The sequence below is a fragment of the Capronia coronata genome (assembly GCF_000585585.1).
Source record: "Capronia coronata CBS 617.96 chromosome Unknown acBCG-supercont1.1, whole genome shotgun sequence".
Classification (NCBI taxonomy): Eukaryota; Fungi; Ascomycota; class Eurotiomycetes; order Chaetothyriales; family Herpotrichiellaceae; genus Capronia; species Capronia coronata.
Genome location: NW_006912893.1, coordinates 2,850,922 through 2,878,461, shown reverse-complemented (window position 1 = coordinate 2,878,461; position 27,540 = coordinate 2,850,922). Strand labels below are relative to the sequence as shown.

At 53.8% G+C, this 27,540-nt stretch overlaps 9 protein-coding genes across 9 annotated transcripts; 4 read left to right on the top strand and 5 right to left on the bottom strand.

The window, feature by feature from the left end:
• Nucleotides 1-2,267: 2,267 nt before the first annotated feature.
• Nucleotides 2,268-4,264, top strand: A1O1_01018 (uncharacterized protein; the record flags this gene model as incomplete). Its single annotated transcript, XM_007721932.1, has 3 exons — nt 2,268-2,519; nt 2,582-3,016; nt 3,074-4,264. The coding sequence occupies 3 exons, from the start codon at nt 2,268-2,270 to the stop codon at nt 4,262-4,264; spliced, it is 1,878 nt and encodes a 625-aa protein (XP_007720122.1).
• A 1,789-nt stretch (nt 4,265-6,053) lies between these two features.
• Nucleotides 6,054-8,549, bottom strand: A1O1_01017 (uncharacterized protein; the record flags this gene model as incomplete). The annotated part of the gene is made up of 1 exon (XM_007721931.1): nt 6,054-8,549. The coding sequence occupies one exon, from the start codon at nt 8,547-8,549 to the stop codon at nt 6,054-6,056; it is 2,496 nt and encodes an 831-aa protein (XP_007720121.1).
• A 1,749-nt stretch (nt 8,550-10,298) lies between these two features.
• Nucleotides 10,299-12,413, top strand: A1O1_01016 (uncharacterized protein; the record flags this gene model as incomplete). Its single annotated transcript, XM_007721930.1, has 1 exon — nt 10,299-12,413. One exon carries the CDS (start codon nt 10,299-10,301, stop codon nt 12,411-12,413), a length of 2,115 nt encoding a protein of 704 aa, XP_007720120.1.
• A 412-nt stretch (nt 12,414-12,825) lies between these two features.
• On the bottom strand, nt 12,826-14,203 carry A1O1_01015 (uncharacterized protein; the record flags this gene model as incomplete). Its single annotated transcript, XM_007721929.1, has 3 exons — nt 12,826-13,422; nt 13,540-13,818; nt 14,093-14,203. The coding sequence occupies 3 exons, from the start codon at nt 14,201-14,203 to the stop codon at nt 12,826-12,828; spliced, it is 987 nt and encodes a 328-aa protein (XP_007720119.1).
• Nucleotides 14,204-15,185: 982 nt separating this feature from the next.
• On the bottom strand, nt 15,186-16,570 carry A1O1_01014 (salicylate hydroxylase; the record flags this gene model as incomplete). The annotated part of the gene is made up of 2 exons (XM_007721928.1): nt 15,186-15,294; nt 15,363-16,570. The coding sequence occupies 2 exons, from the start codon at nt 16,568-16,570 to the stop codon at nt 15,186-15,188; spliced, it is 1,317 nt and encodes a 438-aa protein (XP_007720118.1).
• Nucleotides 16,571-17,286: 716 nt separating this feature from the next.
• A1O1_01013 (uncharacterized protein) lies at nt 17,287-18,836 on the bottom strand (the record flags this gene model as incomplete). The annotated part of the gene is made up of 2 exons (XM_007721927.1): nt 17,287-18,450; nt 18,528-18,836. The coding sequence occupies 2 exons, from the start codon at nt 18,834-18,836 to the stop codon at nt 17,287-17,289; spliced, it is 1,473 nt and encodes a 490-aa protein (XP_007720117.1).
• Nucleotides 18,837-19,630: 794 nt separating this feature from the next.
• A1O1_01012 (uncharacterized protein) lies at nt 19,631-21,133 on the top strand (the record flags this gene model as incomplete). The annotated part of the gene is made up of 2 exons (XM_007721926.1): nt 19,631-20,867; nt 20,913-21,133. The coding sequence occupies 2 exons, from the start codon at nt 19,631-19,633 to the stop codon at nt 21,131-21,133; spliced, it is 1,458 nt and encodes a 485-aa protein (XP_007720116.1).
• Nucleotides 21,134-22,413: 1,280 nt separating this feature from the next.
• A1O1_01011 (lactate 2-monooxygenase) lies at nt 22,414-24,237 on the top strand (the record flags this gene model as incomplete). Its single annotated transcript, XM_007721925.1, has 6 exons — nt 22,414-22,510; nt 22,585-22,689; nt 22,760-23,181; nt 23,257-23,528; nt 23,661-23,918; nt 24,072-24,237. The coding sequence occupies 6 exons, from the start codon at nt 22,414-22,416 to the stop codon at nt 24,235-24,237; spliced, it is 1,320 nt and encodes a 439-aa protein (XP_007720115.1).
• Nucleotides 24,238-25,120: 883 nt separating this feature from the next.
• On the bottom strand, nt 25,121-26,694 carry A1O1_01010 (STE/STE7/MKK protein kinase; the record flags this gene model as incomplete). Its single annotated transcript, XM_007721924.1, has 3 exons — nt 25,121-25,626; nt 25,667-25,958; nt 26,011-26,694. 3 exons carry the CDS (start codon nt 26,692-26,694, stop codon nt 25,121-25,123), a joined length of 1,482 nt encoding a protein of 493 aa, XP_007720114.1.
• Between the last annotated feature and the right edge of the window lie 846 nt (nt 26,695-27,540).

Below are 27,540 nucleotides of genomic sequence, written 5' to 3'. Positions count from 1 at the left end.
ACAGATATCACGATATGAGAGGTGTTCATAGTACCTAGGCACCTGGGATTAAATAGCCCACAGCTTGAGATATTCTGAACACACTGGACATCAATTCCCGAATGAAGAGGTGGATTGGTATTGCCGTGCAGTGCGTTGCTCACGACTTGTATTCATGGATGCTTCTGATAGTCCCAAGCATTTCCGCCGTCCAAGTGATTCCGCTGTGTTCCAAGAGAATTGGCATCGGGCACTCAACTGGATCTGCCATGAACACCGGCCTCATGGTGACTTGGCAGATCGGTGGGACGTGCAGTGTTGCAGTGGACAAGGATTGCCATGATGGTCGGTAGTACGTAGTGCACACTTCTCTGTACTAGTAACACGTAACATGTATTTAACTTGAGGATGAGAGAGGAAAAATTCGGTCCTGCCGCCACAGGGGCCTCCCCTCAGACTTCGTTTTCGACATTGTTATAAGTTATCGATGTGATGGACCGGGAGCATTTACCCATACCTGCAGCACGTATACAGAGGGTACCTACCTTACCTACCTTAGGTACCTACCTACCAGGTAAGATCTATAACGCATGTAATCAGACAGCATGGAAAGTTGCACTCGTCAGCTGAGGGAGAGTTTTCGCCACTTGCCTCCGCCCGGAGCATGACCAGAAGGAGAAGTAGAGGCGATAGCAAGCACCAGCAAGAAGTACCTACCTTACCATGCAGTGGGTAATGGAAGACTGCTGCGTAACTTATTAGGAATAGGTATTAGTATCTAGGGGCACACACAACACAGTGATAGGTACCTTATCTCCCGTCAAGTTGGACTGCTAGTGTAATGCTGCGCCTCCTGTTCTCATTTCTCTTGTCCCGCCCCCAAGAAATTCCAAGAAGTCCCAAGAGTCCAAGAACCCAAGAACTTCCAAGATTTCCCGAGTTGTGCCCAGTGCCCAGGAGTGCCCAGCATTATTCTCACCTCACTCCACCCGACATCCACGGCCGGGACATGGACACAGGGCGGTGATTGTCGGGGACGAGGTCAAATCGCAAGCGTGATGGCAGGGCCGCTCCATGTACATGGGACAGGTAAGAATCGTAACGACGATCGATGATTGTTGAAAGATGCAGTGCCCTCCGCTGCATGCTGTAGATTAACCATGAGGGTCACAGACTTCCAGTACACCGCCTTCTTCAACAACTTGTGGTCAGCACCTCAGAATATCGCTTCGCCTCACAGTTTGGTGCATCGGGCATGGCTTCCTCTGCAGCTCGGTACCTACAGCTGAGTGCTGCACTGCCTGGGCAGGACAGAATCAACTGTGAAAATTCGCTTCGGTCGTCCTAACCCAGGGCAGGTGCCCCACAAGCATGTGCCATCAGGCACTTACTACTGGACAGACATCACAATTCCTGGAGTCTGGCCTGGCACGGTCGCACCTTCCCACTCCCTTGCTTGCGACTTGTGACCGGTAGCGCCTTGGCAGACGAATCATTGCCAAGTCCGCTGACGACTAAACTTCTTGGCGCTGGGCTGGCATCAAACTGAATTGCGGCCAATCTGCCACCATTATTGGGCGCCCCTAACTAGACGTCGTTTGGGGCTGCTTCCTGCCCACTCATCCACGCCCTCGCTCCCTCTCTCTCACCCATCCATACCATCCACCTTCGCTCGAGCGTTTTATGGTCAACTTGACTCTTTTTCGCCTGATGATTAGCATAGCAGCCCGTTAGTGGCATTTGTGAATCGTGTCCAGACGACGGAGACGGTAGATGTCGTCTTTGGCCCTTTGTAGTGTTCGCTCCCTTTTGCCCTCCCGCGCTCTCCCAGATAAACCCGACCAGTCCCATCCGCCCGCCGACAAAAGTAGTCTTTCTTTCGCCTGTCTCCTTCCTCCTGTCTTCCTGTAGTTACCTCTTCATCAAGAGCCCTGCTGCGACATCTGTCGTCCATTTGTGCACCCTTAGTTGTAACATCTCGGCCAAAGTGCGCGGAAGAACCAGGTGGCATCAACACACCTGTGCACCACCTGAAGATTGGGCGCGCCCACGGAAAGCACAGCTGCATCGCCCTTTTTCGCCTTTCACAGCTTCAACCTTACCACTCTTTCTTTCATCAACCATCATCCACCAACAACTCCATCCTTTCGTTGATTCTCGACAAGAGCGTCGGGAGTCGTTAAAATCCCGCTCCGCAGCCTCGTTGCTCGTTCTTGTCGCCAAGGTCGAGTCTGCGATCTCTTGGCTTTTCCGCGACTTGAACGCGTGCTTGGCAAATCGACACCACGATGTCTGATCTCGGCAACACCAGCACCGCGGCCACCGCCAACGATGCTGCTACTGCCGCAGCGGTCGCCGCGCTGTCCGCCCCTGGCACTCCTCAAGATGCGCTTCAACAGCAGGGTCAGCTTCAGCAAGGCCAGCTCCAACAGCCTTTGATCCAGAATCAGCCTGCGCCAAGTGTGAACTCGGCTGGCGAGAATTTGCAGTGCCAGTGGCAAGGATGCGGCGAACGCTGCAGCACTCCTGAGGCTCTTTATGTAAGTGACTCCCCCAGTGTTCGGCTTCTCGTTGTCACGACATCTAACTAATTTATTTACAGGAACACGTCTGCGAGCGTCACGTTGGCCGCAAATCCACCAACAACCTCAACTTGACCTGCGCCTGGGGCACCTGCAGAACCACCACCGTCAAGCGTGACCATATCACCTCCCACATCCGCGTCCATGTCCCCTTGAAACCTCACAAATGTGATTTCTGTGGCAAGGCCTTCAAGCGGCCTCAGGATCTCAAGAAACATGTCAAGACCCACGCCGACGATAGTGTCATCATGCGCTCTCCCAATCTTGAACCGAATGGTGGACAGCGTCAATCCCAGAACGGCATGCCTCAAGGTGGGGACTTCGCCTCATACTATGGCCATGGTCTGACAGGACAAGTCGCCCAAAGCTACTATGGTCCTGCTATGCCGGGACCTCAGGATTACACAGGTCAACATCATGCAAACCAGTACTACCAGCCGCATTCCTCGGTTCCCGTAAGTACCATGGCTCGGTCAGAGCAGCATCAGTTGTATACTTACGTCTACAACCAGACAGGACAGCATCCGGGCTATGGGCCCGTGACGTACTACAGCACCACTACAACAGCAGGTCCCTATGATTTCGAGGCTCGCAAGCGCGGCTATGATGCTCTCGATCAGTTCTTTGGTCAAGTCAAGCGCAGAGAGCTCGACCCGGTTAATTTCCACAACATCAGCCGTCGCCTGTTTGAACTCCAAGGGCTTCAGCTTCCTCAAATCATCCCATCCAGCGTCCCGGCCCCTGCCTATCAGCCTGTCTCGGTTGGAGGAGCCTTTGACACGTCTGACCCAATCCAAGCTTACAGCCTTCCGCCAATGGGCAACGCCAAGACCCGAGAAGACTTGACCTCCATTGATCAGATTCTCGAGCAGATGCAAGCCACCATCTACGAGAACGACACCCACCTGGGATCTACTGGTGTTGGCCAGTCTGGTTCGAACTACGTCGCGTATCGTACCAGCAACAGCCCCCCGAGCACAGGCCAGATGGCATCTACTGCTGCTCAGAGCAACCCAATTGCGCTGCTTCAACATCAACACCAAGCCAGTGTCGCAAGCACCGCCGATGCCAGTACGCCAGGCCTCACTCCTCCCTCGTCTGCACAGAGCTACACGTCCGGTCAGAGTCCGATGCAAGGTCATGCAGCACCCACCAGCAACGCCATGTATCCCAGCTTGCCATCCAGTGCCAGTGACATGGCTTATGCTGCCGCCAATGCTGCCACTCTCAGTGGTATCTACGAGAGCGAGGAACGTCGTCGCTACAGTGGTGGAATGCTTCAACGAGCCGCGCCTGCCAAGGGCAGAGATGAAATGGACACCGTTAGCGACGGTTCTGCCACCCCACCGGCCTTGGGCTCGAATCAACAAGACAAGGGCAAGGACAAGGATTCTCCCCAAGAAAGTGTCATTGACCCTGCTCTTGCCGCCGAGGCTGCCAGCACCCCCAAGGGCGACCCCAGAGATGCCGACCAAGAGCAAGTCTGGGTCCAGAACATGCGCCTCATCGAATGGATGCGTGAGTTCATCAAGAAGAAGTTGGAGAGTGGCGAATACGAAAATGAGAATGACACCAATCACACTTCACCGCAGCACGGAGGCGAACTTGACCATGACATGACTGGAACCGGCGACCAGAAGCAAGAGAAAACGGAAGAGGAGCAACTCTACCCTGTCCTTCAAGCTGTTGCAGAGAACGCTTAGATAGTCTTTCAGGTTATGCAGCGGAAGCGATGAACTAGAGACGAAGCGACAGACTACCAGATCTGCAGTCTTCTCTCTTTCTCTTCCCCTTCTGGGGTCTTCTCAAGGGTGTCATTGCAAAGACGGAATGAGGGGACTGGAGTGGAACGGCACGGCACGGTACGGAATCGGAATGGTGGGTTTTCACTTGGCTCCAGGATAGGGAGCTTTCGCAGGAGTTCAATGGCAGGCAAGAAATGGGGTGGTGGCAAAGGCGTCTCTCATCAATTGTGATTTTAGTGTCTTGTCTCCCTCATGCCACAAGTGGGCTTGGGAAAGATTGCTGTCGAAAAAGTCTCGGCGATTTGCGAGCTGTGCTGCAGTGTGTTGTTGCTAAGGAGAAATGCGCTGGCTGGCTGTAATCACCAACTTGAATGCACTCACAGAGCCGACGTTGAACGTTCAAGGTCGTGTCAGACAGCATTGCCTCAATATTATGAAAGAAAACATGCCATTCGTGCTTTCTTGCAGTCTTCCAAAAAGATAGGCAATAGTTACTTCAATTGATGGAGTGTTGCTGAGCTGGACTGACTCGAGGAACTTGACGAGCCGGGGCAGCGAGGTCTCTGTATCACGATCATTCCAATCGACAACTTAGCTACCTTCAAGTTGAACGTACGTAGTAGTTAGTAGGCGAGATCCGGCATGCGTTCGAACGATAGGTCCTGCGGAAAGGGGAAGAAGACGCCCTCTTGAGGTTTTCGATGCTTCTACTCCTCGTTGTCTAGTAAGGTAGACACCGTATTAGCACTACATCTCTAACTAGGTACATTTATCAGCAATGCATTGAGGTAGGCTACTGGAAGTGTGGAAGTTTGATTGTGTATTCCAGTGCTTGTACATGAAAGCTCTGCTCTTTGGGCAAGGACTAGGAAAGCTCTGAGCAGAGCTGCACTTTGTGGCACTCAACCTCTTCTGGCGTGCAGGGTCGGATTCTCTGATGTTGGGGGGTAAGGGGAGGCATGCAACAAGGGGCAGGGGTGTGCAGAGGAGGGCTTTGATTGATGAGCCGATGCGCTGGGATCTTGAGATGCCGTTTTCCTTTCCCTGTGGCACCCAGCCCATCAGAAAACCGCCTTTCCTCGCCGCCTCGACTGCGATCAATAGCTCATGAAAACCAATTGTCCTCGACTGCCAGCTCGTGCGTAGTGTGTTCATGCGGGCTCAAAGCGACGCGTACATGTTGTGTTGATTGGGGGTGTGATGCAACTAGCTCTTCGGATCGGGGGGGATGGTGGGTAGAGCTTTGTGAAAAGCGAGCAGTGGGCTTGGTGAAAAGCGAGCTCTTTGCGATCTTGAGCTAACAAGGAGAACCCGTGGGGCGTTTCGAATTCCTTCGAGCTCTTCATGGCTCGTGCCGGAGAATGATTCTCGACTCTTCGTAGCCATCCTCAACGGAGTCCAGCTCTGCGTTTCGTGCCGATCCGCAGTGTCGGACGTACAGCACTCTCCAGCTCTTTGTGAGGTAGACGACACAAGCACAGTAGTTGCTGAAGCATGTCGTGCCCTTCCAGCTCTGATTCCCCAATTGTTGGTGAAGGACTGCATGTCATATTTCCACCTCTGATTCTTCGATCGATGGTAAAGCACCTTCCAGCTGTCGTTGGCTCAGTTGTCCCCAGCATAAGCCGCAATTGTTAGCTCACATCTGATCTCGACTCAACATATTGTGGTGCTGTGTGGCCAGCAGACCACGAAAGCATCGGACTCATACACGAAATGTGGCCACTGGTCATTGGCAGCTGTACCATCAGGTGGCTGCAACTCCACCTCGCGTCTCCCAGCCTCTTACAACCGCTCTCTCCTTGATACGGTTCTCCTGCGCCTCGCATTTACTCAAGGCTCTCCTCACCAAGTCCTGTTCGAAGCGCAATTCGGCAAGTTGTCCTTTGGCCCAGTTTCGGTGTCGTGAACAGCGATTCTTGATACATACACCTCCTTTCTTGGACATGCTGTCTGTATCGTCGGCCTCTTCGACTGCAGGATCAGAGGCAGCGTGTGCTGCGTTCACACCATTTGGCTTGTGGTCTCGGTCATGATCATCATCGATTTCGTCTGGAGGTCCGATCTTGGCAGCAGAGCCAGCGTCGAGGATCTCTTTGCCGCCCATTCCGTTATACCAGGACAGGAACTCTCCATCAGTCCACGAGATTCGGGGATCGAAGCCGCAAATGTCTTTCATCTTCGGGTTTGCCTTTCGAACTTCCTCAGTAATGGCAGTCGATCGGGCCTTGAGTAATCCAAGGAATGTTTCTCGTGCGGAGAGCATGGTGGTGCGTTCGTTGAGCTGTCGCTTCTCCTCCTCAAGGCTAGCCACCTTTGCAGTCTCCAAGTCGTCATACACTGGTTCAACCGCGTTGGCGTCTGCAACATCCGGGTCTAGAGGGGGTGTGTCTGGCTTTCTTCCCAACGCTCTGAACTGTTCGACGGTCTTGCACTGGTCAAGAAGGGCTCTGATCTCACCTACCCTAAGCGCACCACCTCTGTTGGGCAGATCATGATCGTCGACACTGCTGTCTGTCTCGTATTCTGTTCCCTCATTGTCACTGTATGCTGGTGTTGCAAGTCGACTATCGATGCTCATCCGATCACCTTGATCGCCATTGAGAAGGTGGGAAACAGGCTTTGGCGGCTTGCCTCGCATATCGAGCTTCTTCTTCTTCGTCTTGCGTACCTTCTTGACCTTCTCTGGTTCGACAATGGACAGTCCGTCCTTTGATGCCTGAGCCCGGGGATCACTTCTCTGAAGCAATTCCACAAAGAACATGCGTCCACACTCGTCCGAGCAATATTTGCTGGGAGGGTCTCTGGTCACTCTTGCCGGCTTTCTGCAGTCCTTTCGTCGACACATGCGTTTCCAGGTCGTCTGCAATCCGGGCTTCGTACAGGTTGGACAGATGTACTTGTCAATGAGTTCGCCGTCTCGTTCTCGGATGTTCACACAGTTTCCATGGAACCATTCATCACATCCACCGTCGCAAGCGATCATCCATGTGTGGTTGTCTCCTTTACGACAAATACAGAACACCTCGCCATCATCGTTTGAGCTGGTCGGAGTGTCTGCGACTGAGCTGGAGACCGAATCTATCTCGAGAGACCCGGCTCGCGAGGAGGCGGCTGGTGTGGGAGATGACCTAACACTGGCAGCAGAGGTGTGGTGCTTGAGTTTGGATGGTGCCGGCTTGAGGTGAGTTGAGCCTGGAGCGGCACTGGGGGAACGAAAAGGCGAACGTGCTGCAGACGGATGCTGTTCAGACTCGCTGAGCTTAGACTTTCTATGAGGCGCCACGGAGCTCTTAACCTTCGCGGTGCCCTTTTTCTTAGCAGCGGTCGAGGTCGATTTGCTGGAGTCTTCCGGCGCTGGTCGCTTCCTGCCTGCCACCGGTTGAGGCGTAGCAAATGGCTCGGCTGAAGATGCCCTCGACCCTGCCACCGATGACTCTCTCTTGAGGCTCATCGCCGCAGGAGAGGGAGCCGGCTCCGTGGGGAGAGGCGCAGGGATGGTGGTGATGTCTTGTTGCATGGAGGTCTCATCATGGTTGACCACTGCTTGCTCTTCGTCTTGCTCCGCATCCTCGTCAGCTTCACGCTTCGCGGCCTTTTCAGCCTTGGTCATCTTGGGTGGTGGAGGAGGTGGCCCTCTAGCGATGATGTCTTCCAAAGGTTCGATCGGATCGCCAGTGATCGGGTCCACGATGACCTCCAAACTGCGCACCGGCTCCCAGGTCTTGGTATTGTGGATTTTGGAGATGTGATCTCGAACAGAACGGCGTCGCGTGAATAGTTTGTGACAGATGTAGCAGAGGAATCTTCGGTCAGTGTGTTGTCCTTCATTCTTTGAGGAATGTACGTGCGATTTGGGCGGCTCGTCAGGATCAACTTTTCTAGATCGGCCAGGACCTTTGGAATGGCGTCTTGAAGCCTCGGGGGAGCCTTGTGTTGAAGCATAATCATCGGCGCCGTGAACATCAGTGGCCGTATCTTGGTTTAACGTATCACCAATCGGCATGTCATTGTCCAAAGACGGATATACGCTGTCGTAGTCCTCCTGTTTTACATGATGTCCGTTGTCCATGGCGATGCTAGGATCAATGACATCCGTATTGAATAGTGCGGCTTCTTCTCCCATTGTCATATCAATATCTTGCGACAAATGCGTAAGCGGATCTTGTGACATTGTCGCATCATCTTGGTCGTGGAAAAGTTCTGGCGCGAAGTAATTCAGAGAAGGATCGGTCGCGTCCATGCTGAGAGTCATGTATTAGCGGTAAGCAAAAGGTAATAGGAGGTAGTTAGACGCACATTGAAGGAGTATCGGCAGGACAATTCACATTTGATGCGACCACACAAGATCTGAGGTTGGGGTGAGAGTGAAACGGGCACAGTAGGTTGAAGAACCAGGGTAGCGCGGTAGCACCTAGAGTGAATAGCGCCTACGCGGCGGAAAGTCGGGGCGACGACAGGTAGAATCAACCGATGTGAGTTGCGACACGACAGTGGCGATGAGGTATCGACGGTCAGTCTTTGAATACTGGGTATGGTGTGCGCAGTTGGTTGAAGAGAAGTTGAAGTGGCGGACTTGGGGTCTGGTGTGCAAAGGTTTCACGACTTTACGCGGGAACACGCCTAAAACACGGTGGTTGTTGTGCAGGTGCAGGCGTCGAGGGCGTCGAGAGACTCGAGAGACTGGACAGAGACTACGACCAACTGCACTGGCTTGTAGAGTTACGGCGGCCGCCGGCTTCATCATGTAATCTTGTATCTGCATCTCCTCCTCTTCCGCTCTTTGGTCCTCGATCCTCGACAAGCCATCGTCACTTGCTTATACATGTTACAGAGTTCGGTCTTCGACGTGCAGAGGCCTCGAGGTGTCCGTCAAGGTGGGCTCCGGAACTCGAGGCTAGATTTGAATCCTTCAATGGGTTCTTCGCAAGACGTGCTGCATCGATAAAGGAGGCAGGCATTGATTCCAGTGTGCTATAGAAGGTTGGACTTGTCAGGTCGAATGTGAAGATGTATTCCACTGCAGGTTGGTACTCATGAGGGTTTCGGGGAGGATGTGCTGTGCTGTTTGCTGGTCGGACCATCACCGACGTCATCTAGAAACCCGAGATTGAGATCGCAACATGGCACTGCAGTGCATCATTCATACATTGAACCGGTTGTCTTCAAGTTGTCTGGCAAACCACATCCTCCTCGTTGGCCATCTCCTCCGGAGTGTGCACATCGCATTTAGTTACAACCTTTGTACGAAGTCCATCTCCAAGTGGACCGCAGTTGAACTCGACCGAGGAAGCTAGCCAAGCCCAATTCGCTGCGGATGCCTCGCTGATCCCATCACTGTCTCTGATCTCGATGCCACCCACGAACTCGCCTGATGTAAGGACTCCTCTTGAGGTATACCAGCCCAATCGAAAGTACAGTGTGACGAAGACGCTGTTGTTTGCAACTCACGGGCGACGCGCTGCGTTCGGAAAGCTTGAACGTCAGGCGGCGCAAGGTAGCCTCTTCGCAACACTGGCAAACAATCAGTCATACCACGTACCAATGACGCCCGCCATCTCGTCTCGTTGTTTGGCATTTTGACCATCTTGACTCACTTTTTGTCTTACAGGCCACTCGTCCGACCACGCCTCCTCGCTCTTCCACTTCTGGAGTTGTTGTCAGCTCGTTGGGCGAAACCAACTATCTCCGTCAACTCGAAGAAGCCATCTCTACCCCGGTACCTGACCTTGCCTCTACTCTGAATTCAATTCCTTTAGAGTTGGCCTCCGATCGCGCCCAACGACTCCAGGTGGTCTCTCGAAACCATCCCAACTCGCAAACCTCTTCACAACTTGAGAGACCATGGAGCAGACATTCGTCTGCTGCTAGAGCGGACGATATTCGAGGACTAAGGCTCGACCGAGCTGATGAGGGCACCCGTATCCGAAGGAACTATCTGACAGAAGGAGAATTCCAAAGCTGGTCAGACGAAAACGGAAGAAGGACAGCCATGCAGAGCCAGCGATCACGACTACGAATGGGGTACCCGCGCACAGCAGACAGAGAAGCACAACGACAACGGTATGCTACTACCGGCAGCGGTCCTGTCCGTCAGAGCCTCTATGACTGGGCTGTTGCCGCTTCCCCGGGACCAGACATGCGGGACTTGGAGTCGAGCGACGATAGCGATGGAGACGTGGAGGGCATGAGCATCACCGCTCCGGAGGCCGAACCCAACGCAAGGCAGGATCTCCAACGACTCGAGAGCGCATTACAAAACTATCGCTCAGCAAGGGATGCTCTCAGATCAAGCCGGTCATCGGACTTGGGGGCTGTCCCAACAGCCAGCGCCCTTCGAGCATATTGGAACGAACCACCCACCAATGCTGATACAGCCACCACCAGAACCCCCACTACCTTGGACGTTCCCAGCCAGTCCCGATATGATTCACTAAGGCGGCATGCGGAATATGTACGATTATACGGCGGTCGCGAGCGCAGGACGCTGGGGTCTGACTTCCGGTTGACCACAAGAGCGGAACGTAAGAAGTCCGAGGCCTTCGTACGTGTGCGGAACACGATTCGATACTTGTCGCAATTACGACACACTGGGGTGGAAGGTGGTTTCGAACTTGCCTCGCAACTTGATCTGGACTCATTGTATGACTCCGAAGAAGCCAACATTCCCAGCGATCTTCCCATGCATATCGGCAGTCTCCCTGTACCGCAATATAGTTCGTGGTTGGAGCCAGGAATGGTCTGGCACGGTCTGCAGTCAACCGAGAGGCAACCAGCTCGCAATACCGGGACAGTGGCATCGAACATCCGGCGAGAGAGACAGCGAGACCTCCTCCGCCGAACTTTTGCTCGACGGAGGGAGATGGACATGGGCAACATCAACGCCGACCTTGACCGTCTTCCATCGGAATCACTACTCGATGCGGATCGCTATCTATCTGATCTCTTGCAAGACGGCAATGGTCGATGGGGGTTTTCCCAGCTCTCAACACTACCCTTGACATCCCATCCTGCTCACACGTCGTCCAGTCCAAGCCAAGAGTCAGACCATTGGCCCGTCAGAGTTACCATCCATTCCGTTGACTATAGTAACATGGCGCTAACAGGCACAATGTCGGCAAGCCACATGCCGGAGAAACTCTCGTCGTCACAACAGCCTGTCTCTCAACCCTATACCGCCACCACCAGCATGTCCTCATTCTTCACAGGCGAGATCATCGATTTCCGACAACAGCCGTTGGAGACCGAGGCAGAGGGACGCGATTACCGAGTTGGCGGCCTTGACACAGATGCGAGGTACTGGGCCCGTCTCGGGCCATTTAGGAAAGAAATCGAAAAGGTGCGCAACCTGCGCGGCAAGAGAAGAAGTGAATACCACCATGACAGTCGACTGTGGGACGCGTTCCGCAAAGCCGCCGGGGCTGAGGGCGACAACAAAGACTCTCCTGGGCCGTCTGACAGCAACTTCAGCCCTTCGACCGACCCCGCCGAGACAGAGATGGCATCAAACACCGACTCTACCGGGACGACGGGCGCCGAGACGGAAGAAAGCAGAGAGGTCGAGGCAGACGAGGTCATGGCCCGCAGCTTGGGCAGTGCCAAGTGGATTGCAGAGAAGCTGGGACGGGAATGGATCTTGATGCGCTGGAAAGAGCAGTGCTTCGTAACGCCTCCTGAAGCGGCAGGACCTGCTTCCGCTTCCGATGCCACGCCAACCACCATACTCACGACGTCGACCACGACGCCACTCGCCGGATCCTCCTCCACGACTGCGAACGACAACAATTCCGCCAGCACCTCGTGGGGCCTCACCATCTCCGGATTTTACTATATCGCGCTGAACCGTCTGACGGGCGAAATCGATGGGTTGTACTACGATCCAGGCTCACAGCCTTATCAGGCACTCAGGATGGTTCCCGAGGGGACTTCGATGCGAGGGCTAGTCAACCGGAGTGGATCCGGGAATGAGGAGGCGGCCTACCCAGCACATTCGTCGACCGGATCATTTGGTGGTGGTGGGAGAGCCCGTGTCTGCGGATGTGGCGGGGTGAATTGCAAGGAAAGAGTTGGACTGAAGAAATGGTTCCCATCAGTTGAGTTTCGGTGATTCGTCGTCTCTTGGATAAGGTAGAGACGATTTTGAGGAATGGAAACCAGCACTGAAGGACGATACCATAGCTGAACAGCAGTATTGATTTGGTATCTCTCGGCGTGCAAGAGCACGAGCGAAAGCGTCCTACTGTGTCAATCAATACACTGTTACGCCGGATATACGTTGGCATCATTGGGTAGGGCGGGAGGGCACACCCGGCATTGGATAGCCAGACTTGGACTACTGAGTGGGTTGCACACATAGCATTGTTGGAGACGACAGCCGTACTAGTATCGGAACACCAAAGCAATTCTACAGCCTTGATGGATCCTGCTGGAAATTCTCAGGCTTTTTATTCCCGTCTACCTAACCTAACACACTGCCTACAATGCGAGACCGATGTCTGTGGCCTCTTTTCTCCTCTGATCTATGCAAAGATCCGCAGTGGCTTGTCGAGATAGAAACCCGGATCATTGAAGCGCAGGCCCTTGTCCAGCGCGGAGATGGCCTCGATTTCGGCATCGGTCAGATCGAAGTCCGTGGCCTCGAGGTTCTGCTGGAGCCGATTGACATTGTTCGACTTGGGGATGACGGCGATGTTCCTCTGGGTGGCCCAGCGCAACAGGACCTGGGCGGGGGTCTTGCCCGTGCGCTGGGCGGCCTTCTTGACGACGTCGACCTCGAACAGAGTCGGCACGGTCTCGGAGCGTTTGCGGAAGGCCGGGGGCAGTTCCAGGAAGCTCTGCGGGCCGAAGGACGAGTAGGCGGTGATGACGATCTTCTCTTCGCGGGCGAGTTCCACGAGGTCCGGCTGCACCAGGTACGGGTGGTGTTCGATCTGCAGCGAGGAGATCGGGTGACGCGCGTACGTCTGTATGTCGTAGATGGTCTGGGCCTGGGCGTTGGAGATGCCGATCGACTTGGCGATGCCTGCGTCGACGACCTGTTCGAGCGCCTCCCACGTTTCTTTGAGCGGCACGTTGGCGCGTTCGATGGTTTTTTGTTCGGCGTCCATCCACCAGCCCTGAAAAATGCCAAAGGTTTGTTAGCTCAAACACACACGCAAGCTAATAGGATAAGAAGAAAGGGGTGTTGGCATCGTCATCATCATCAACAACAAGAAGCAAAAAACCAAACGTACCGGATACCGTAGCTTCTCGGGCTCAATGTATTTCAGAGCAATGGGGAAATGCATCAGATACAGATCAATGTACCCCAGCCCCCAGGCGTCGTTCTGGGCCTTGGCCATGGCCAAGGCATGTTCTTTGGCATGGTAGTTGTTCCACAGCTTGGTCGTGACGAAGATGTCCTCGCGCTTGACCAGGCCCTCGTGGATGGCGCGCTTGATGCCCAGCCCGGCCTCGTGCTCGTTCTGGTAGTCGTATGCTCCGTCGAAGAGACGGTAGCCGACTTTGATGGCCTACAACCAAGGTACAGCAGGGGTTCAGTCAGTTATGGGTTGACTCCGAAAGAAAAGCAAAAAGGTACGAATTCAGTCAAGTTCGTACAGCTCTCCAGCAGAAACCCCCCGGAGGCACGACTTCCTCTCCAGTCATTGTCGTTGTCGTTGTCATTGTCATTGCACAAGGCATGACTCCCTCTCCTCATCCCACAACGAAGCAGAACTTCCGACCCCCAAACTCCACTCTTATCACCAATGTGGAATGAAAGCACGGGGTTTCAGGGGGACTCACATTATAGACGATATCGGCAGCCTTGTCGGCAGGCACTTTCCACAACCCAAAGCCGACCAAAGGCATCTTATGGCCCGAGGCCAGAGTCACGGTATCGACAGACGGAGCCATTATTGTTGATGTGATAGATTAGATTGGTTATTAGTATGGTATCAGCACAAGCACCGGTGGTGTTCGTTCACTTTTGAATAGCAGAAATGATGATGATGATGACGAGAAGGAGGAAGAACTTCTAGAGAAGAGGAAAATGACCTCTGGATGGGAAAAGCAAAAGACAAACACAACAACGGACACAACAACGGACACAACAACTGACACAACTTGCAACACCCTCTTCTGTTCTTCCCACCGTTCCACAGTTCTGTCTCTTTCTATGACGGAAGCGCCGGTGCGAATTTAGCCGTATAAGGAATGTTAGGATGGAGAAGCCACCCACCACCTAGTCAGTATGATCTCAGGGGTTACCATTTTACCAGGAAGGGGTCACGTGAAGGGCATGTCCACCGGATAAAATCCACATCAGGGAGCCTAAAACTGTTTGACACGGTAAGTTCTCTGTAACGATGGGGCAAAGGGGAAGATGGAGAAGATGGACGGGGAAAGAGAGAGAAGAGCATCATCTGGGATTGGTAGCTGTAGCCATGGGATACCCGATAAGTCAAGGATAGGTTTCAAGGCAGGGTGTGCCTAAAGATACCTAATTGGGAGCAGTAGGGAGATCATGCCGCTGCTTTTAGCAACTTTTACCTCCACTTCATATAATCAAGACGCAGTTCCGCTTCCAACATGTTCTTCCCTCTCCCACTGATCAAAGTTTACCTGTCTCTGTACGGTCGCTATGGTGCGGAGGCTGGCAACATGGCAGCGGATAGAGGAAGCAATAAGTTTTGAGGTGTGAAAGCTGGACCGCTGTCCGAACTTGTCTTATCATCAGCTTTCGCGGATCTGAGCTTCATCCTCTCTGTCCCGCGGCTACCTGTGATGAAGGCCACGAGCCCGTAAAGGCTTATGGAGCCTAGGGATTTCATAGACCTGGCAAAGCGAGGCGATTCGCCACGTTCAGGTTCGTCGAGACCCGGAGAGGCAGACAGGTCTAGCTCCTCTGACACGTCCTTGCGTCGCAAGGCTGCGATTTGACCGCTTCATCAGCCTCACGGCGAGCATCGTATCCATACAGCCAAGGCTGGACTTCCGGACACGTCCTTCATTCGCGTCAGTATAAAGCTGCTGCATTGTTGAAGGCCTTGACAGAAGAGGTAATTCTACTCACCAACGACTAGGAAACTTGATAGAAATCTCCTTGCCCAGCTGTGAAGCGAAGAGAATGTCTCTCTCCCGTTGAGCCTCACCATCCGGCATATGGAACGCGTCTCGTTGATGAAAGGTCTCGCGGGCGATCATCTCGCTCCGGGACTTGCGCAGGCTTTCAAAGAGCCGGATGGCCCAGGGTATTTGCTGTTTGGAAGTCACATGTGACAACACCCTCCCCAAGACTCCGCCGTCTTCGATCGACGAGTTGGCGCCTTGAGCGAGGTACGGGAGCATAGGATGGCACGAGTCGCCGATCAAGACAAAGTCCTTTTCGGGGTTGGTCCACGACTCGAGTTCTTCGCGGTGCATGAGTTTCCATTTGTCCACTTGGTCGACCTGGTCTAGGAATCGAGTCAGGATGGGATCCCAGTCGGAGAAGAGGCGCTTCATTTCGCTGATGGAGCCCTTGGTCCTGGACAATCCCGTGGGTAGGTCATCCGGACAGAGGAGGACGATGTTGTACATGGCCCCTGCGCGAAGGGAGTATGCTACTGCATGTGCGTGCGGGCCGATCCAGAAATGCACCTGTGGATTGGCCATCCATTGTCTCAACTCTGGGTCGGTGATTTTGTCGAGCTCCAAGACGATTCGGTAAGCAAGGTCGCCCGTCGGAAGAGGCTCGTCCGTCCTGCTTAGTAGACATTCTCGGCATCTGGACCACAGACCGTCCGCTCCCACTACCAAGTCGCCCTGGATCGTTCGACCAGACTCCAGAATGACTTCTGGTCCCGCCGGCGGAGTTCGGCCGATGGAAGAGAATCGACAGCCCAACTCTACTGTGACGCCGAGCGATAGGGCTTTGTGGTAGAGAATCCGCTGCAGGTCGACGCGGTGCATGTCGATGAAGGGTGCGCCGTATTTGCGTCGCATCTGTTCATCGAACTCCTTCTCCTCAGCTAGGATCTTTCCATCACTGTATCGGTGGACCGCGAGTAGAGTGGGCTCTGCCGCGACCTTGTCAATCTCGTGTCCTAGACCCCAGTCTCGCAACAGTCTCGAGGCGTTCGGGGTGATTTGTAACCCAGCGCCAACCTCAGCCAATTCTTTGGCAGACTCCAGAACATGCACTTTGTGGTTGGCGAGTGCGCACGAAATAGAGGCGGCTAGCCCTGCCAGTCCTGCGCCGACAATCACAATATTCAGCTTCTGACCGCTGGCATCGTCCATGGCGGCTACAGCTGGATTGGAAGATAGAGCGTTCATACGGCTGCTCTCACACCCCTTGGATGCAGTGTACTTGGGGTTCAGGTTGTTGAAATATCGCTTATGCGCAAACTATATACCCATGTCGTTTGGCGGCATCCAATGAACGTTTAGCCGTCTCTTTCGTGACTGAGGAATAGGGATCCTCGGTGAAGAGGAAAGCACGACGAGCCTCGGCCGCACTCGACGAGATGGAATTCCCGTGTGAATAGCCGACTTCGACTCCTTCCACAATATTTAGTTTAGGCTTCTTCTATGTCTCTAGTGGCGGAGGTCTGTGAACTGTACGCTGCTTGCAGGTATTTGACTCTTGCAAGCAGAGACTTGACTGGTCCCTCTCACTTCAAGTTGGACGCTGGTTTCACAGGGCGTCATGCGCAACGTTGCTGGCGGGGTCGATTCAATCACTCACGATTCAATGCCAAAGAGAGTCAATTTGAGCTCATCCATTCATTGTAGATACAGTATCACTATTTCGACCCGCATGCTTTTTCATGTCACCTGTCTCTTACCTGAGTTGGCGGTCAGGAGTCGTTCGAGATGAAACGAAGCCGAATCTACCTGAAGAAACGCTCGAGGGGTACATTTCCCCTTTTCTAGCCAGCCTTGTCTTGGTATCGCGCAACTCAACACAACCCACAAGCAGACCTTCTTGCTTACCACAGTTCGTACAGTCTGGGCTACTCTTTCCCTTCGCACAAGCCAGGGATTTTCGCTGCCTTGGCCCCAACCAGGCCATCCACATAATCGAGGAAAGTCTGGATGGGAATCAGATCCATGCGACCGAGACTCGGATTCGAACTGTGCAAGACCTGGCCGCCCCAGAGCACTCGGAGGAAATAGCAGCCTTCGCGCGAGTAGAGTTCGAAGACAATCTCGGACCCCATCCCCGGCCACACCATGACATCAACCTGTAAGATACTGAGCAGCCGGGACACGCTGCCATCATGGGCCACATTATGTCGGTAGAGCGTGGAGCTTTTGGGTGTGTTCTCGACGCCCATTGCGCTGCGCAGGTTGCTCGCAAGCTCCGCCACCCAGATGCCAAAGGAGGCGGTGCTAGCAGCCAGCGACTGCGGCGAGTCTCGATAGATCCAGCTATATTCGTACTGGCCCCTGCGGAAGACGGCATCGGCCTCATCTTGTGTGACGCAATTGCTCGAATTGCCCTCCTGACAAGGTAGCGGTTTCTGATGACACAGTCGTGCTGATAGGTTATCAAAATAATGGTCAAACCATTGATGCCAATCCGGGTCAGAAGCGTTGATCACTGAGACGGAGTCGAGTTTGGCGAACAGCGGCGCCGACTCGTTCAGATGTAATGTCCAATTGGCCGCGTCGCTACCCACGCCGTAGCTGGAGTACATGTCGCTGGCAGCCTCACACGTATATCCGGGTTCGAGAGAGTCGATCGAGTCAGGCTGGATTGCGACGCCAACAGGTTTGTCGGTGAACTGGCCCGCATACTGGCCAAGGACGACCTGGCTCACAACTTGCGACGTAATCACGTTGTTTGTGACGCGATAGCCTACCCTCCGATTGTCGTACTCGGCGGGTAAGAAGCCAAGGAGGTCATGATACACGTCGAATAGATCCTTGCCGTGTTGTCGAGAGTCGTTCAGGCCGCCGGCGGTTATCTGTGGGAATTGGCAGGTCCCATTGAATCCCTCTGGCGCCAGCGGATTGGAGTCTGAGGTAAAGATTTGCCAGCTGGTCTGGGCGGAGTGGCCGTCTGGGTCCGGTGTACCGTAGTAGAACAGAGCCTCGTCATCGCAGTACCAGGGATAGGTCTCACGAGGGAAAGTGTTGGATGCGTATGGGGTGCGCTTATGATGGCGGTGGATCTGTCTCTCGAATCAGCTCCAGCTCCAGTAGCCTGTCTTTGGCACGGCAATAGGGGACGACGAGTGTCAAGAATTACCAATTCCACGTATTCGAGCTTGTAGTCTTTGGGAGGCACCACATACTCCTGTCTTCGTACATGGGGCATATTGCACCAGTTGTACGTGCCGTACCCAGACGTCGCCGGAGTGGTCGAGCTGTTGAAAATGAAGCCGTATATCCCCGTGCCATTGATGACGCTACCGAGATCATTAATGCTGGTCTTGCTGGGAGGATGCCAATCAAGGTCGGCAGGCCCGTTGTTGCTGGCTTGCTGGCCATGAGCTGCTGCCGTCGCCTCATATGACAACGACCCTAACAACAATAGGTTCTCGATCTTCGTGTACATGGTGCTCGGCCAATTCTGTGCGATCAAATTACGGATGAAGATGAAAAGGTCGGTAAAAGACCTGGCCATCAAGGCAGACGGCGCAAGGCTTTTTATGTGTCCATCATGTCTGGAAGACAGCGGAGGAGGCCAAGTCGTGACCCATAGCTAGTCGAACAGTGGATAGGACGTTCCAATAACGATGCCTTGAATACTGCAAAAGTCGCCCACGTGGTGACTCCCTATAGAGAAGGTGAGGAAAATATGAGGCATTGTAGGGAGTCTATGAAGAGGCCGTTCTGGAGAGAACATATCCATCTTAGATTGTGATTGGCGCAGGCAACCGCGTGCCTGAACGGTCGTCTTTGACAGGCGCCATAAGCTGGAAGATGGAGACTCACCAAGACGGAAAGACTGGGGCTGTCAAGAGTGAGCTATTTGAAGGCTACTAGATGCTGTTCCAATCTCGGATGGTCGCCTGGACAGAGTTGATGTGTATTGCCAGGAATCGGTGCCTCGTAACGAAGTAGAAACCTTGGAGAGAGCCTGACTGTTACTCCGAGCTCGGCTGAGCTTCAATCTCAACAACCGAGAAAGATGCGGGGTCAATCGAAGGGCAAGGCGATGGTCGTGTATATCAAGAGCAGTTAAAGGTTTCTGATAGCATGCCTGAGTGGACAAGTTCGAAGCGAAGTATCTGGAGAGAGTGTCAAATCATCAGCATATCCTAGGAATTCATAAACCATGTCATACGAAACAAGGCTTTTCATCAACAACCAGGTTCGTCTCGTCTACCCAACCCATCCTTCGTCGGGATGTACTCTTGTATATGTGCCCTGACCACTGAACAGTATGTCGACTCCTCTTCCGGGGAGAGTCTGGCCATCTACAATCCCAACGATGACACTCTGGTGTCGGACAAAGTCCAAGTAGCAGCCGAAGCAGATGTCGACCAGGCGGTGGCGGCCGCGAAAGCCGCCTTCCCAGCCTGGTCGGCCACTCCAGGTCTGCAGCGTGCCGCCGTCATGCTCAGGTTCGCCGACCTCCTTGAAACCAATGCCGCAAAGCTCGGGAAGCTGGAGACAATATGCATGGGCCAACCCATTACCGTCGCAACCGGGTTCGTCAAGGGCCCTGCCGCCATTTGGAGGTACTATGCAGGTTTTGCCGGCAAGATCGCTGGCGAGAGCTATCCTCCTGACGGTGATGGAAGCTACAAGATCGTGGCCTACGAGCCACTGGGTGTATGTGCTGGAATTGCAGCATGGAACGCCACTCACACGTTGGCCGCGTGGAAGATGGCGCCCGCTTTGGCCGCCGGCAACACCTTCGTCTTCAAGTCATCGGAGAAGTCACCCCTCGGAGCTGCGGCCTATGGTGACCTGATCAAGGAGGCAGGCTTTCCGCCCGGGGTCATCAACATAGTCACTGGCGCCGGACCGGTTGGGGCGATGCTTGCCTCGCACATGGATATTGCGAAGATCGCCTTCACTGGGTCAGAGGCTGGGGGCCGAGCTGTCCAAGTTGCAGCGGCGAGATCCAACTTGAAGCACGTATCATTGGAGTTGGGCGGCAAGTCGCCCGCCCTCATCTTTGATGATGCTGATTTGGAGAATGCGCTGCTCCATAGCTCAGACAGTTTCCTGCGGAACTCGGGTCAAATCTGTTTCGCGTCATCTAGGGTGTTGGTGCAGGAGGGCATTGCTCCCGAGTTCATCGCGGGCATCAAGACATTTTTCGAAAATGCAGCCAAGAAAATGGGTGATCCATCCTTACCGGAGACTGCATTTGGACCACTGGCCGACAAAAAGCAGTTTGAAAGAGTCATGAGCTTCTTGGAGGCCGGCAAGGCTGAGGGCATCCAGATCCTGGCTGGTGGTGAGCGGCTCGGTGACAAAGGGGCTTTTGTCCAACCGACAGTCCTTCTGAACCCGGACCTCAAGAGTCGCGTCTATACGGACGAGATCTTTGGGCCAGTCATTTCGGTCAAGACTTTCCAGACCGAAGAGGAAGCGATCCGACTTGCCAATGATACCACCTATGGCCTTGGATGTAAGTAATGACGTTCTTGCATCGCACCTGTACTGACATTACCAGCCTCGATTTTCACATCGGATATTCCCCGAGCACTACGAGTCGCCTCGAAAATTGAGGCCGGCGCGGTGGGTATCAACCAGGCGTTCAAGACCTCTCCGCAGGTCCCTTTTGGAGGCGTCAAGCAGAGCGGCTATGGCCGGGAAAGCGGATATGAGGGACTGAGGGGTTATCTGCATGCGAAGACAATCAGTATCAACATGGAGGTGTCCAAGAAGTCGTGAGCGTGAGACAGAGTCTGCATGAATGGTGCGGATGGACAGTTGCAAGCAGATTGCAGTTACAAATACTGCTCTCCTGCCAAGGGGAGCATTCTCAAGGTGCCTGCCGGCTGAAGGGATTCCCCAGGGTGTATCGACCGGTTGAGAAGCCCGACCGGAGAACTCGTCTAGCACGGACAATTTCCGTAATTTGATGTTTGAGTGTACCACAGATGACCGAACCGTGACTGAATGTTTGGACAGAGTTAGCATATCGACCTTGGGAAAAGTTGAGCCATTTCGGCCCAAATGCCGGGGGTAGGCAGGCCACCGTTGAGATCTCCACTGATCTGAGCTGTGATCTGTCGATGAACGCTAATATCTTGCTCGTTCAGACACGAGAAGAATCCATCACATAAGTGAGGAGCCGGTATCTAGCTGGGCTGGGCAGAGTATACGGCAGCTGGCTTTTGACCGCTGCCCTCAACAGCCAGAGCCTGCACTGCGGTGACATTTTCATCACGACGATGACCCCCCGAGAGTCAAATTTGTGCAAGGTTTGCAGAATGCCCTGCTCTTCTATTTCACGTGAGAAAGAGGTCAGAGGACGGAGTTCTTGACAATGTTTCAGCGTGGATCAGGCGAGGGACGTAGGAACCTAGGTATGATCGGCCGGGAGCTGTTGGTATCATGGACAGTCGCGACGGTTGAGGCCACCGTGGGGATGGAAGCTGTTCATGGCAATGATTGGTGATATGGTATCATCAGCCATGAAGGGGACAAATATCAGTAGTACTCTGGAGTCTGTACAGGGTGGCTAAAATATTACTCTGTAGATGGAGAAGATGGAGAAGATGGACTTCCAACTCTGCCTGTAGGAAGAGGTCGGGAAAACAAGCAACTGGGGAGTCGATCCCGTGACGCGCTAAACCCCTGTCAAAGAAGCTTGTCTCCATTAAACACTGCGGTTTAACATCATCATCATCATGACCGGAACGTCATGTTCATCGTTTGCCATCGTGTCTCGCTCACCAGGCCGGAGCATCCAGATCATCGTACTCTGTATGTCATGCATGGACTTCTAACCGGTCTGGTCCCTGACCACCATAACCATGCCTGATGATCCAACATCAACAATACCAACGGGAATTGATTTATGAGGCTCTGAATACTAATATAATACTTCACATCTCTCCTGCTCTGTATTGTACCTTCTGGTAGTCAAGAACGCATCTATCGATCCATCTGTACCATTCCCCCTTTGCCTTGTCCTGAGATATACCCACTCCCTCCACGCCTTCAAAATGAGTGATCCGAAAATCCCGAAACTATACCACAGATCGACGCCGCATTGGCAGCAGGAGCAGCGCAAGTCATTCTGGCAGTTGAACGAGAACAAGAGTAAGAGAAACAGGTTCCAGTAGTAGGAAGGGTGGAATATTCGATTTGACTGACCATACCCTTCTCTCTTCCAGCCTCGCCTTTCAATACCAGACCAGACAAGCTCGAAGCCCATGCCGAAGAATCACTGTCCATCAACGGCCGGCTGTACGCCCAGTCCAATGCCGGCCAAAGCTGGAGTATGCGATAAGATAGATCCCTCTCTCTGAGCCTCACACAAGTCAAATTATGCTGACCGTTTCCCTCCAGCTCACCTGGCCAACCGACAAGCGTTCTACCGACACCGCTTGATCCCACACCAGCTCGTTGACGTTAACGAGCGAGACACCACCACGACGCTGTTCGGCCACAAAGTCGCGGCCCCCTTCGGCTTTGCTCCCATCGGCATCAACAAGATCTATCATCCGAAAGGCGAACTGCCCGTGGCCAAAGTCGCGGGAGAGCTCCGACTGCCGTATGGCTTGAGCACGGCCGGGTCGAGCACGATCGAAGACGTGGCGGCGGCCAACGATGCAGGCAGACACTCCAAGGACGCCGTCCAGGTGGAGGGAGCGAACAACGACGAGCCCGTCCGCTTCTTCCAGCTGTACATGCCTCACGATGACGAGTTGACCGTCTCTCTACTCAAGAGAGCCGTGGCCTCCGGCTTCACGGCTTGTATCCTGACTACAGTACGCCTGCCCGGAATTGTAACCCTTTTAACCGCACTGATTTCAGATCTTGGGTGCTGACCATTCACTCAACAGGATACATGGCAACTGGGCTGGCGGCACGACGACGTCGCCACGTCCAACTATGCTTTCTACCGCGGCATCGGCGCCGACATGGGCCTTGCGGACCCCGTCTTCCAACAACGTCTGCGAGAAGCAGGCATCGATCCAAAGAAGCAACCTGAAGAGGCTGGTGCCATGTGGATCGACAACGTCTGGCACGGCCGTGCATTCACCTGGGAAAAGATCCCTTGGCTGATCAAGACATGGAAAGATCTCAGCGGCGGCAAGCCCTTCTGCATCAAAGGGTGAGTTAAAGTCGGTGGCAGCAGACTAGTAGAAAAGATGTTTTCCGTCCCTGCCTGCCACCCCCAGGGAGAGATACCAGACCGGACCAGGTCGGATGGCAGGCTAACCTCTTCCCTTTTTTCCCCACACAGGATCCAATCCGTCGCAGACGCCCAACAATGTGTCGACATAGGCTGTGACGGCATCGTCGTCTCCAACCACGCCGGCCGCCAAGTCGACGGGGCCATCGCCAGCCTCGATGCCCTCGAGAACATCATCAACGCCGGCATCGGCGAGAAAATCACCGTCATGTTCGACTCGGGCGTCCGTGGCGCCGCGGACGTCATCAAGGCCTTGTGCCTGGGCGCCAAATTCGTCTGGGTGGGAAGAATGTGGATTTATGGCTTGAGGTGAGTTTCCAGTCGATCACTCAATCGCAAAACCCATGTCCGAGTTTATACCATTCCGTTCCAAACTCATCCAAATTACCCCCATCTTATGCACACGTGTCGTGAGAACCAAAAGGCATTGACTAACACCAATCTTCTTCCCTCTCTTTCCAGTATCATGGGCGAAGAAGGCGTCCGACACGTCATGAAGAGCCTGCTTGCCGAGTTCGACATTACCATGCTCACCGCCGGATTCCGCAACATCGACGAAATGAAGAAGGATCGGCTCGAGAGCTATCCGCGCAGCTACACCCTGATCGCGGAGAAGGCGAAGCTCTGAAACCCCAATTTTCACCTGCAACAGCGACAGGGACTGCAAAGAATGGCAGCAAGACAGGCTCCAGCTACCACCATGGCATCAGCCAACTTTGGGCGCTTGACCCCGGTGACAACTACCGATCATTTTGCTCATGAATCAAACGAAATCACATCAAATATGGATGCTCGTGTAACCATAGTGAACGGAAGAATGGAAGGGCTCAAAGACAGACAATGGATATAATATGATATGATATGCTCCGTATCATTCTCTATATCTCTGTGGATATAAGGGTAACATCTTAGAACCCTAAAGTGGTCGCTCCCGATCGAAATCTGGCGTGCGGTATGTCATTCCTAGTCCAACCTTTGACTCCCATTCATTAAGTCCCAAGCCCCTGCTCTGCAAGCCGAGCCGATCCAAAGACATATATGTCCATTGAATGCCATGCGAACCAACTTGTCGCCTGCAACTGGACCGTCCCACTTCGGAAAGCAAATATTGGCCCTCCAAATCCATGGAGCTTTGGCTCAACGGGCCCCCAAATGTCGAGGTGGACAAGCAGGTGCTGCAATGGCGGTGCCAAATCGAAGACGCTGCTTCAAGATCCAGTCCTGTGTCACGTACGAGGAATACCCTTGACATAGTATCGTCGGCAAACCCCTCGCTGGGAGTTCCATGTCACCGTCCATCAGTCATTAAGTCGTTACCCATAGCCATCGATGGTGTGGTGGCGGCGGAGTCGCCTGGCGCGCACAAGGCAGAGGGGTATTCCTTCATTGCCAAAGATGCCGGTCGCTGTCTTCCACTGTTGACGTGGCGCACCCCATACACGACCAAGTCAGGTCTTGCGTCGATTGCACCTTGTTGGTCAAGGGTGCGGATCAATTTTTCGAATCGCTCCTCAGTCCTTCCAGTCCCAGACTTGCTTGAGGAAGGTCGACATGCTGACTTTCTTGGACTTCATCTCCACCATCCATGGATGGTCTAGCATTCGCCATGGAGAGGCCCTCCGGGTCGGCTCTTTCTCGAGACAGCTTTCGATAAAGTACTTGAACGTGTCGCTCCACTTGATCCCGTTCTCTGGCTCATCCTTCAACTTGGGAATCGGCTGCGCAACGATATACGTCAAGAGGTCAATGAGACCTGCCCGAGGTTGCATTTCCGTGCCGTCGGCTGGGAAGGGGAACCGATGTTGAGCCACCTCCAGCAACGTAACACCAAGGGACCACACGTCCGAGGTGATGGTATAAGTCTGGCCCTGTATTCGTTCGGGCGCCATGTAATATGAGGTGCCGATAAATGTGTTGGCGTCTCCTTTCGTGCCGAATTCTCCGCTAACGCCGAAGTCGCAGAGCTTGACTTGGCCATTACGGCAGAGCAAGATATTAGAGGGTTTGATGTCTGCAGCTGTTAGCCTCTTCCTCAACTGACGCCTTTAGGTGCTTACCTCTGTGTATGATTTTGCGGCTGTTGAGATAGGTCAGCCCATGGAGGACACCTTCAGCGATCTTGCCCAGGACCTTCTCTCCAGTCCGGCCACCTAGCTTCTTCACTTCGCGATAGACACTGTCCAGACTGCCGCCCTCGCAAAACTCCATTGCTATTGAAATTGTGCTCGACGACTTGTCCATGAATGCACCGTAGTATTGGCAAATGTACTCGGATGTGCAGTTCTTGTTGAACTTTAGCTCTCGTAGGATCTGCTTCTTGACGTCTGGGTCGGGACTGGTGGTAATGATCTAGGACTTCGTTAATGACGAGCAACAGAAACAGGCATGGAACGATACAGACCTTGAGAGCAAAGATGGTCTTGCCGCCTTCTAACATACACCTCGTCACAGCTCCACCGGCGCCTTCACCTAAGGATCCAAGTTCGATGATTTTCTTCTGCTCGCTTGCGGCTGTCCATCCTTCGTCATCCAAATCTTCTACATCCAACGGCCTTCCTTTCTCGAGGCTGAGTTTGTCGAAGTCAATGGACAGTCCGCCCACGCTGGATTCCCTCTCCATCGAGGCCCCACCGATGCTCGCCTCCGAATAGATTGAGCTGATTGCTGAAGAGGGATCGGGCGTACCGCCTTGCCGTGCATGCATAGCAAAAGAGAGGGCAGAGTATGTCGAGGAAGACGCAGAGCCAGGGACGCTGCCATTGTGGAAACTGTCTCCTCTTGGTCTACTCACATTATCGTTGCCTGTAATTGCAGATATGTTGAGCGGCTGGATTTGCGGTCTGAAGTTTGTTCCTCCTTCTTGTATGGCACCGTGACTTCCCATGGGTGTGGCTAGGGACAATTTGGGCGGGCCTTTTGCAGCCAGACTGAACCGCGGGATCTCGGGAGCCACTTCTGCTTCTCCAGTTACTGGACGAGCACTGGGTGAAGGAGGAATACCGAGTGTGAGACGAGGAGTCCGGCTCCCGCTTTGGCTTCGACCGCCAGGCACAGGTGGCCGGAGCAGCGGCACCGGGGACGACATGTTGATCTGCTCGGTCGTAGAGGTTCGCAATGTTAATCTTAGAGGACGGGCAGGGTTCCGATGGAAGAGACTCGAGACGGCAGGAGAAGGACCTTTTGAGGTGGAGGTTGTGTTCTTTCGGGCAGTGTCTCGAAAACCCCGTGGCGGGATTCTGCGGCGGGGAGGGCCAGATGGTCGTCACCCCAGGGTGTGGTCGATATCGGCACGCAGCTCTGCCTTGCTGACCGTACAGGAGCTTTGTATGGTGAGTTGCGGTCACAGCTGCTGGAAAACTCGTGTTGACCGTACGCACGCATGAAAGGTTTCGAGATGGTTTGCTGACTGACGACGAGGGCGACGTCAAGCGTTAATCTGCGACGGAGTTGATCTGCAACAGGCGGCTACTTGAAACGCCAGTAGTGAGCAAACATTCAGCCGGGACACCACAACACTGAACATCCAAGACACAGTAGAGCACCCCTCTTTGCTATGACCGTGATCGCAGTCAGGCCAGGAGATCCTGAAATACCTCGCAGCAGAGGGGCTGAGACCTGATGGATAATTTACCCTGGATTGCGTTCAGCTGTGCCATTATACTGCCGTTAGAGCAATACAAAAGTGTCCATCTTACACTAGATCCGCCGGGGAACTCGGCATTCACAATTGGCATGTCAAGCACAGTGCGCAGCTGCCACTCTGTTCTGCCACGCTTGCGAGTGATCCCGGACGCACCATTTTCCCCATCGCAGCCCTATAACCGAACAGGCAGGGGATGCATCCACTAGATTGGCCTACGAAAGCCCCAAGCCGCAGACGAGGGCAAGGGGGATGCATGGGCCAGACACCTAGACAGCCCGACAGCCAGAG